The 10,916-nt window shown below is 37.0% G+C and overlaps 1 protein-coding gene across 1 annotated transcript; it reads right to left on the bottom strand.

Annotated features, from left to right (window-relative positions):
- Positions 1-8,181: 8,181 nt before the first annotated feature.
- Positions 8,182-10,054, bottom strand: LOC131598485 (sister chromatid cohesion protein PDS5 homolog C-like). The gene is made up of 5 exons (XM_058871080.1): positions 9,953-10,054; positions 9,609-9,812; positions 9,352-9,533; positions 8,448-8,574; positions 8,182-8,334 (listed from the first exon to the last, which is right to left on the bottom strand). The coding sequence occupies exons 1-5, from the start codon at positions 10,052-10,054 to the stop codon at positions 8,182-8,184; spliced, it is 768 nt and encodes a 255-aa protein (XP_058727063.1).
- Between the last annotated feature and the right edge of the window lie 862 nt (positions 10,055-10,916).

Raw genomic sequence — 10,916 nt, 5'->3', positions numbered from 1 at the left:
CTAAGGTTAAACACATCTATATTGTTGGTTCTACGAGACATTAGAATTAAAGACTTTTATAACTTAAGTATTGTTATAGTTGAATCAAATCTTAACGATGGTCCATTCTACTTTAACTGCCATCAGAATTACTCTATGACTATGAGCTTAGTTGGTGAATTCACTGAGAACTCATTGGTTATATATTTTCAAGGTCTAAGTGATATTTTTAATCATGGAGTTGCCAATATAGATGTTACAACTATAATTACCAACAAAGTCTCTAATGTTAATTACGAATTTAAATCGCTTAAAACTACTCCAAGGAATGAAACTTATATTATTGAAGCAAATCTAAGTAGGTCTAATGTTATGACCCTAAAGATAGTGATTGCTTCATAAATTATAGAAAAATTTCCTCAAGAATGGATATTACAAGATGTGGTTAAATCTGAAAAAGATCGAGGTCATAACTATTAGAGATGTTATTCAAGATATTGATGGATCAGTTAGAATTAAGATGAATAGAAGTCAACCCTATCACTATCATTATTCTAGCAGCATTGGGTCAACTTCCAGTGCTAGACATTCGGTTGATTCAATAATTAGGGTAAATCTTACAGGAGTAAACTTTGCTAATACAATTCCTCAACCAATATAATCTGAGAGAACCTTTATGTCACCTTCTCCAACCAAATCATAAATACTAAGTGTAATTAAAAATGACGAACCCTTTGTCATAGACAGAGCTTGGATTAGAGTTGACTTTGAGGCTGTTTACAATTTAGAGAAGAGAAATTGATATTTCTCAACTTTCTCTAAAGAACGTACTCAAATATATTTGCAAAAATTTCATACATTTTTAGAAACCTATAAAATTAATATCTATTTATTAACATGGTTTGAATTATTATGTTTATAATAAGAGATCGAAAATCCATTTACTGTTAAGATGTACTTAGATGCTAATGTTAGGATAAATTTCTAATGGAAAACTTCTAGGAAAGAAATTATTGAGCCAGTTCATTCACCTTTGGAAGCTATTAAAATTACTACTTCTAAGAAAAACATAGAAATAGAAGATTCGTCATTTAATCTATAGCTAATCCCATAGATCGAAGAAAAAGACATTAATAATCTTCATGGCCAACTAAATTACTCAAACCAAATACTTCACACTATGTCTCAACAATTAGCTAGAATCGAAAACTATGTCCCTCAACCTAAGGATGTTAAAGACTATAAATTAGATCCTACCTAACCTATTTATCAATAACATACTCCTTCTAACCAAGAGTTGAAAGGAATGAGTTTAGGTTGTGACACTAAACATTAAATAGAGGAATTAGTTACTAAATTAAATACCTTAAACATTGAAACTTCTTCAGGAGAGATAAATTCTTTATCTCGAGAATAAATTTCTTATATGAGAATAAAAAGAATAAAGTAGATTAATATGTATGGTTGAAATTAAAACTTGTTTCAATTCAAATTTTAAAATGTCATTTGAGGTGTGTTTTTCATTTTCCCATTTTTAATGATTTTTTCTTCTTCTTTTTTTATGTTTGTTTTTCTCTTAATGTAGTTCTTCTTCTTCTTCTTCCATTTCTCACAAAAGCCATAAATTTTCTCTCTTTTCCATAAATTGAATTGTTCTTCCGGATTCTTTCAAATAATGGTCTCTTCCTCCAACAATCATTTTAGATGATTTTGTCATTTGCCACGCAACCACAACTGGTGAAGATTTGGAACCTAAAACCTTTCTCTATTGCTTTATTTATCTGAATAACATGTAACAGTGAAACTATTCTAGTTTGTTAATTTTATTCTTTTCCCATAATTGGTGAAGATTATGTGTAATTGTGAAACTACTCTAATTTTATCATGCGTGTGAATCCGAATCCATGTGTTTTTATCGTAGCTGTGTAAATGTGAAACTGATGATACATCATTTTTATCGTATTATATTATGTATATTATCATTGATGAATAATTGTATTTATCTTATTGTATTCTATATATCGTCGTCACTGAATCATCGTCTTTATCCTATTGTATTATATATACAGTTGTCGATGAATCAACGCCTTTATCCTATCATATTATATATAATGTCATCGACGAATCACTGGTTTTTACCGTATCATATTACATATATTGTCATCGATGAATCATCCTCATCTTTATCATATCATATTATCTCTCTCTCTCTCTCTTTATATATATATATATATATATATATATATATATATATATATATATATAGTTTAAGTCCGTCCAAAAGCGGGACGGGGAAGGACATGTCAACTTAGATGTCTGAGCTTAAAAGTCAAGCCCGCCCCGTTTACATACGAGTTGACATGCCGCCCCGCCAATTTTTATTTATTTTTATTTTACAATTTGATTTACTACATAATTTACAAAAATTTTAATTATTACCAAAGAGGTCGATAATTTTTTTTGTCTTAATTGCAATTTTGGTCCCCCTGTTATCCATTTTTTTAGGTTTTGGTCCCCTATTTTAAAATCCGGAATTTTAGTCCCTTTATTTTAGTTTATTGAGGATTTTGGTCCCCTTGCAAATCCGAAGGCAATTTGTAATGAAATGAAACTCACATCCGTGACATGTTCAACATAAATCATAAATAGAATTAATTTTTTTTTTTAACATTTCACTGCTGAACTAGCATTGACAAATCATCAATGTGAGCGTCATTTCATTTAAAATTGCCTTCAAATTTGCAGGGGGACCAAAATCCTCAAAAAACTAAAATATAGGGACTAAAATTCTGGATTTTAAAATAGGGGGATCAAAAAGGATAATAGGAGGACCAAAATTGCAATTAAACTTTTTTTTTTAACAACGCGCAATAGAACTTTAACATGTCTTAAAGGTCAATTACAAAAAAAAAAGAAATAAACTCAAGCACAATAAAAAAAAAGGTATCAAAATAAATAAAAAATACATACCATCCTAATCCTATTTAAAAACTAACTATTAAAAGAACCCAATTAAGAATTTACACAAGACAAACAGTGATAACCAATACATTGCATAATACATCACAAAGTAGTGCATAAAATATCAACATCTGACTTTCTCACTGTTTACATCATGTATACTTTTATATTGACCGATTCCTTAATAGTTAAATCCTAAATTTGTCACACGTTTACACTAATCAAATCCTCCCTTTTTCTTAAAATCAACATCTATTTCTAAAAGAAATCATGTGAGGTAATGTATTGAGAACTTAATAATTATGCATGCCATACAATTGTTCTTTTATTTCCCGCTTTTCAAATCAACACAAGTATTAGAAAGTTATAGAAAGAACGTTACAATTATACTTCAATTTTAATTTATATGTATAATAATACATGAATCAATAGTAAATATTATACTTCCGTATACAAATATTATTTATGTTTAGATATCATTTACAAAAATATCTGTATCAATAGTAAATTTTCTTATATAAAAATATTTAGATAAATAATAGATTTTTTTCTTGTATATAAAAATAACACCATTTATAAAAATACATGAATCAAATATATTTTATCCCGTACACAAACATTATTTTTTGTAGGCATCATTAAAAAAAATATTTAGATTAATAATAGATTTTGAATTTGACTCATAACAAACATTTGACACATAATTAAAATAATAATATATATTTTAGAATTGTGAATTAAAAAAATAATAATAGTCATGCACCGAAAGTGTATAGTTATTTTACACATGCAAAAAGTAAATTTTGGACACAAAATATCCAAAAATAGGACAATTTAACAAAAGTATAAGTTAGAACCAAAAGTGCAATTGTGTAGTTTATCTTTGTTCAAATGAAAAACCAGTTTAAATAATTTCTATTAAAAATATTATTTTATATATTTCATCTTTTAATTATAATTTTTTATATATTAAAATTAAAAAAAAAACTTAAATTTAAAGTTATTTAAATAATTATTTATAACAATTATTTTTAAACTATATTTACGCGTTTGGTGGAGGAGGAAAGAGGGGTTTGTACCTGCAAGGCACTCCGATGCTGAAGCCAAAAAGGGTGCAGAGATACAAAAGAGCAAGAAGGTAAGAGTTTGAACTCTTGGATACCTGACCCTCTAGTGAAAGAGGGTATTTATAGTCCCCAGCGCTGGGCCAATATCCTCACACTGGGCCGGATGTGTAGGCCCAGAATGGAGACTTCCAGGACCTACGTGTGTAGTGGAGACCAGCACGTGGTCTCCATTCTGGGTCTACTGCCCCGAAATACCTGGAGGACACGGTCTTTTCGAAAGTAGGAAGACTCCGTGATATTTAGAGAGGCGTTGGCTTCAAACCCTACGAGGAGGAAACACCCTCGCACGATTATAGCTGCTCGGGAGCCTATTGTGGGGACTCCTAGCAGCACCAGAAGGGGAGGTCCTCGTCTGACACGAGGAAGAGATTCCCTCGCACGGTTATAGCTGCTCGACTCCTTACTCTAGGGATTCCTAGCAGCACCAGAAGGGGGGGTCCTCCTCGGACACATTGAGGAGATGCCCTCGCACGATTATAGCTGCTCGGGCTCCTCACTGTAGGGACTCCTAGCAGCACCAGAAGGGGATGTCCTCGTCAGACAAGAGGAGGAGAAGCCCTCGCATGGTTATAGTTGCTCGCCCCTTATTGTAGGGACTCCTAGCAGCACCCGAAGGGGAGGTCCTCCTCGGACACATGGAGGAGATGCCCTCGCACGGTTATAGCTTCTCGGCCCCCCTACTGTGCCCGACGGAGGGGCAGAGGCGTGACCCTAGGCAGCCGTGTTCCCGGCAGAGGGGCAGAGGCCTGGGCAGCCGTGTGCCCGACGGAGGGCAGAGGGGGAAATTGCCTTCTATTGGTCCTAGCTGGTGGGGCCATCGTTATTAGACTGCTTTGGACTTTGAAGTGTATTGGGCCATGTCTAGCCATTTGGCCAGTCCATAACAGAAGCCCCCCAAGTCGTTGCTTCTGGGCACATGAGTAATGACTTAAGGTCTGCCCCTCTGTCGAGGAGAGAAACGCGTTGTATGTGTTTGCTGGTTTGGAAGAGGACGTCTCGTGATCCCGAGGACATGCTCGTTCGAGGAGCACAAGAGTCGTCACCTGCGTTCGACGCGCGGGGAGTCGAACGGATGATTAATTTTGGAGGTTGCATGTTCGATGTATGCTGAAATTTTACAAGTATTACACACTCGATGTATGTTAAGATTCGTAGTTTCTCGACCGTTAGTTGTCATCCGACTGTGTAGGGAACAAATCAGGAAAGCAAGAGCGGGTCTAGGCGAATGACGTGCTCAAGGTCGTGATCGGGGCTAAGAGCTCGTGGCATGAGCGTTCCCATCGCGAGCTAGGTGTTCTGCCGAACAGGTACTACGACGGCAGAGCTAGGTGTAGGTATCCTCGTCGGGCCGAAATGTTACTGTGCGAGCAAGAGTTCGACCTTCATTTTCATGGAGGGATTCGCGTTCATACCGTGACGCGTTTCCTTATCTGGCCGAGCACCATTGTTAGTGAAGGCTGGCTGGATAATGGTTTACCGGTTAGCTATAGAGCACACCATGTAGCTCTTCGACCCACATCTTCTCGGTTTCGTCTAACCTTTTTTTTGGCTCTAAGGGCCAATCGATCGTGCGTGCTCTTCGGAGGGGCAGCAGCGTGGTTTTGGGCAGCGGTGGTCTTGTTGGATCTCGGGACCCAACCAATCAAGCGTGCTCTTCGAAGGGGCAGCAACGCGGTTCTGGGCAGCGGTGGTCTTGTTGGCTCTGGGGACCAACAGACCACGCGTGCTCTTGATGGAGATGTCTCCATGGAGGAGATCTTGAATTGCGCCCCTTCTCTAACGCCCTGATCCGTTCGTTTTATTGGCCGATCAGGATGTTTGCCTGACTGGGTGCTGCAAAAAGGGCAGCCATGGCGGGCTTAACGTTGGGAAAAGTTGTGACCTGTTGAAGTTCTTCTGTTGCCCTTTCTTGAATCTTCTTGACTTTTTTGGTCTTTGAAAGGGGGATACTGGCGTCGCCCACGTCGTCCATGGAGGAAGACCCAGTGAGCCCATCCCCCTCGCAGCGTGGCGTGCTCTTCCAGGGAGCGCGTCTGCTCATCGTCGTTGTTGTGGCTGGCCCTGAAGAGAGAAATGAAGGTTTGCTTTGATATTTAAGTATCTTGGAGGTAGAAAGAAAAGATGGGGAAGCTGATTTCCCACAGACGGTGCCACTGATCTTACCGGTGACCAGAACCTGAAGTGGGCCAGCTGCGACGATGAGATCTTCACGCGTTTGGTGGAGGAGGAAAGGGGGTTTGTACCTGCAAGGCACTCCGATGCTGAAGCCAAAAAGGGTGCAGAGATACAACAGAGCAAGAAGGTAAGAGTTTGAATTCTTGGATGACCCTCTAGTGAAAGAGGGTATTTATAGTCCCCAACACTGGCCAATATTCCCACACTGGGCCGGATGTGCAGGCCCAGAATGGAGACTTCCAGGACCTACGTGTGTAATGGAGACTAGCACGTGGTTTCCATCCTGGGTCAACTGCCCCGAAATACCTAGAGGGCACGATCTTTTCGGAAGCAGGAAGAATCTGTGATATTTAGAAAGGCGTTGGCTTCAAACCCTACGAGGAGGAGACGCCCTCGCACGGCTATAGGTTCTCGGGACCCTGCTGTGGGGACTCCTAGCAGCACCAGAAGGGGAAGTCCTCGTCAGACACGAGGAAGAGATGCTCTTGGACTGTTATAACGACTCGAGTCCTTACTGTAGGGACTCCTAGCAGCACCAGAAGGCGAGGTCTTCCTCGGACACATGGAGAAGATGCCCTCGCAAGGTTATAGCTGTTCGGGCCCCTTATTGTAGGGACTCCTAGCAGCACCAGAAGGGGAGGTCCTCGTCAGACAGGAGGATGAGATGCCCTCGCACGGTTATAGCTGCTCGACCCCTTATTGTAGAGACTCCTAGCAGCACCTGAAGGGGAGGTCCTCCTCGGACACATGGAGGAGATGCGCTCGCACGGTTATAGCTGCTCGGCCCCCTACTGTGTCCGACTAAGGGGCGGAGGCGTGACCCTTGGGAGATGTGTGTCTGGCGGAGGGGCAGAGGCGTGACCCTGGTCAGCCATGTGCCCGGCGGAGGGGCAGAGGCCTGGGCAGCCGTGTGCCCGACGGAGGGCAAATGGGGAAATTGCCTTCTTTTGGTCCTAGCCGGTTGGGCCATCGTTATTGGACAACTTTGAACTTGGAAGTGAAATGGCTATGCCTAGCTATTTGGCCAGTCCATAACATATATCATAATATATAAACACGAAAGAGATAAATTTATTTTTTAAAATATAAAAAAAAAACTATTTTTCGGGGTCAGGTTGATGTGCATAAGGTATATCCTTATGCACGGTGCATAAGTCTCGTACGAGTAATATTTAAATTGTTCTGAGTAACAATTTAGTTAGAAACGAGTAATAATATCATAATCCATGAATAATATATGCATTATTTGTACACATCTATTAATTATGAGTAATTATTCTGAGTAATATTTACATCATTCTTAGTAATATCGAATTTTAACTATTTTGAGTAATATATTCATTGTTCTGAGTAATATTTATACTATTTTGAGTAATCTGTATATTATTTTGTGCAATAAATATAATACTTTGAGTAATATAAACAATATTCGAGTATTTATGCACCTTGCATAAGGATATACCTTATGCACATCAACACATCCCTATTTTTCGAAAGCTAAAATTAACTGGCACTAAAACTTCGTGTTATAATCCATTCTTGGGCCAATTTTTATTTTGTAATAATTCATTGTCGAGTCCATTTTTATTTTCCATCAATATTATTAAAATATGTCAAAATCAATTTTCTCTAACTTTTATTTTCTATCATAAAAACAAACACTCACTAATTTATAAATAAAAATTAATTAAATTGATAAAGAGTTGACTTAAAATTTTATGAGTTCAACTTCCACCATCCATGTGAGAAACTATATAGTGAATAATATTTAAATACTTCATTGAACAGTCAAGAGAGACTTTTGGCAACATATAACACATATATGAAGTTTGGTCTCAGGTTGTAAATATTTTCAGAGATAGATCACTAACTTGACACCAAAAAGTTTCAAGCCAAAAGCACCTAAGTTCATAGAAGAACATAAATCATTTGCACCAAGTTATCTATTGTTGTATACTGAGGCAAGAACATCACTATAATCATCCAAAGAAATACCCAACTCATTCACAGCTAGCCTTAAATAGGGTTTCAGCTTTGTGGCACAACTTTGAAGAACACTTTCCCCCAACTTTAGAGCAATTGGCACACTTACCTGAATCATAATGACAACAACCATGACAATTATAAACAATCTATAGTAAAATATGTTTCAGGTTTAAATCACAATCTTTTAAAATGAATGAGGTTAAATTTCCAAATTCCAACCTCATTGTCTTTCTTTACGCTATCTATGATTGGAGAGAGTAAGTCCAGAGATATATCATCACTTTCGTCAAGAACAAGAACCATTATGCTTTTCATCGACGAGAAAACAGTTTCTGGATGATGTTCCCTGAAAGTTTTAAGCAGATCTTCTTAGAATCATGGTCCCACAATTTGCATTTGTATCCGGTTAGGCAACAAATTAAACCACTACCGTTCAGTCAAAAGCAAACTTCTCAATACAAGTATCTCAAGATTATATCCTGTTGGAGCAATTTGAGATTAATGACATAAAAAGAGGGAAGAATTGCGTTGTGTGTAAACCAAGTAATAGCAATTAACAAGCAAAAGTGAGGAAATGGAAAACTAATTTTTTACTGTCAAGATGGAATGGAATGACATTGAGATGATTAAGGGTGATCAAAGCCGTCTTTGAAAGTGTAAAAGGCGGGCTATCGTATGGGGTCCAAAATTTGACACGGTTAAATTGTGACTAAATAGGACATTATAAAATACTTGTTACGCTTAAACTGTTGAAAAATATTGCCTCTATTTATTTTGCCATAGTTAAATTGGGGCTAACCTATATTGGACAACTAAAAATTTTAGATAGCTCGGAGGGGAATTATATACAAAAGTATTCTTAACATGCTTGATACAAACATAACTTGTTGAGCAAGTTATGTAACAAACTCTAACAACCTCTGACCAATAAATCTAACTACTAACCAACTTCTAACAAACCGTTCAAAACAAAATTACAACTCAACATATCACGAGTTTACAAAGTTTGGGTAATCCATCTAAGAAGTCAGTTTTGCAGGTCAAGTTTGGCCTAAAATCAAAGAAATGCTATGAAAAAAAATATAAAAGCTAAAATGTTGGACTTATATGAAACAACTCATACCTTATTGTCTCCAAGAAATGCTGAAACATCTCCAAAATGAGGTCATCGCATTCCAGATCCAGCATTAGCACACATAACCTAAGTTTTGCAACCAACTCAAGGATTAAAATCTTCTCTTGGTACCATCGGCTTGATTTATCATATAGAATTTCAAACGACGATACAATTAATCCAAAGACCTCCTGAAAGAAAACCACACAATGAAACTCAACAGCATAATTCGAAAATACGTGACAGTAGAATATAATCTAGCACACCTTCATTTGGTGATCATCGTAAGGAGCATTAGGTGCAGTTATTCTTGTTAACTCACTAAAGCAGTAGGCAAGTGCAACTTTGACATCAACATCTGAATTGTTTATAAGTTCATCAGCAATTAAAGCTTTCGATAATGAAGAGAGTTCTTTTTTCTTAGATTCAGCACGTGACTGTTCAACCCTTGACAAGCAGCTTCCAACTTGCTTCAGTTCCAAGAATAAATAAACACAATATCAAGCACATGCAATTAGGGCAAAAACAAAGGCAACACCAACATGCAAAATCGAATAATGAAAACTTCACAAAGAAAACCTAATGCACTAAGGAAAGAGATTGTGTTTACGCATAGAAGACGGAGTAGGTTATTGAGAGAAGAAGGAGGATATAAGAGACTGTTCGCAGCTTGTAGAAGCTCCTTTTCAAGCTCCTTGTTGAAGGAAGCCATTGTTAAAAACTCGTTTCTCGCAGATATTGATCACTTCTTTGTTTTTACTCCGTTTGTGAAAGAGAGCTAGCAAAGAGAGAATGAAGGTTCTGTGAGAAGAAAATTCTCGGCACGAAATTGAAAAATCAATTTATGCGTGATGACAGCAGTTTCATGAAATTACTATCGTAGTCTGATGAAATATAAATACTCTATGTTTTTTCTTTTTAAAAACATTTGGAATGTATAACGTTAACTTTTATAAAAAGTTAGAGATTAAAATTGATAAGCTATCAATTTTTACTAAAAAGTTAAAGATGTATGCTCTTTTTTTCTAGACAGGAAATGCTATTGAATCGATGATAATAGGTTAAAATTGTTAAAAATATTATTTATTATTGTTTTATTTATTATTCATGTTAGTAACTGATTTGTTTTGAGTTTGTCCTAGTCTTTAGGGATATTTGTTTGAGTTAGTAGCGAGTGCTGAATTTTAGGACTATACTGTTAGTGATTCTCAGCATTATTAAGTAGTTGCAATCTTTGTTATTTGAACGTATCAATCAATAAAAAACAACAGTTTTCATGTGCCTATTTACTCTAAGTTAACAGTGGTATCAAGAGCAAGTTAATTTAGAGAAAAATCTGAGTGAAACACAGTGAGATTTTTGAGCGAAAACATTGATTGATCGATGGCATCTTCCAATGAGAATTTTGTGCAGGCTGCAATTCCTCGTTTCGATGATCATTATGACCATTGGAGCATGTTAATGGAGAATTTCTTGAGATCCAAATAATATTGGCAAGTTGTTGAATCCGGATCTGCAGAGCCTGCGAAGGGAGCAGTTCAAACAGATGCGCAGAAGGCAGAATTGGAGGCATT

Source organism: Vicia villosa, linkage group LG4 (assembly GCF_029867415.1).
Source record: "Vicia villosa cultivar HV-30 ecotype Madison, WI linkage group LG4, Vvil1.0, whole genome shotgun sequence".
NCBI classification, from domain to species: Eukaryota; Viridiplantae; Streptophyta; class Magnoliopsida; order Fabales; family Fabaceae; genus Vicia; species Vicia villosa.
This window is presented reverse-complemented; position numbering and strand designations above follow the sequence as displayed.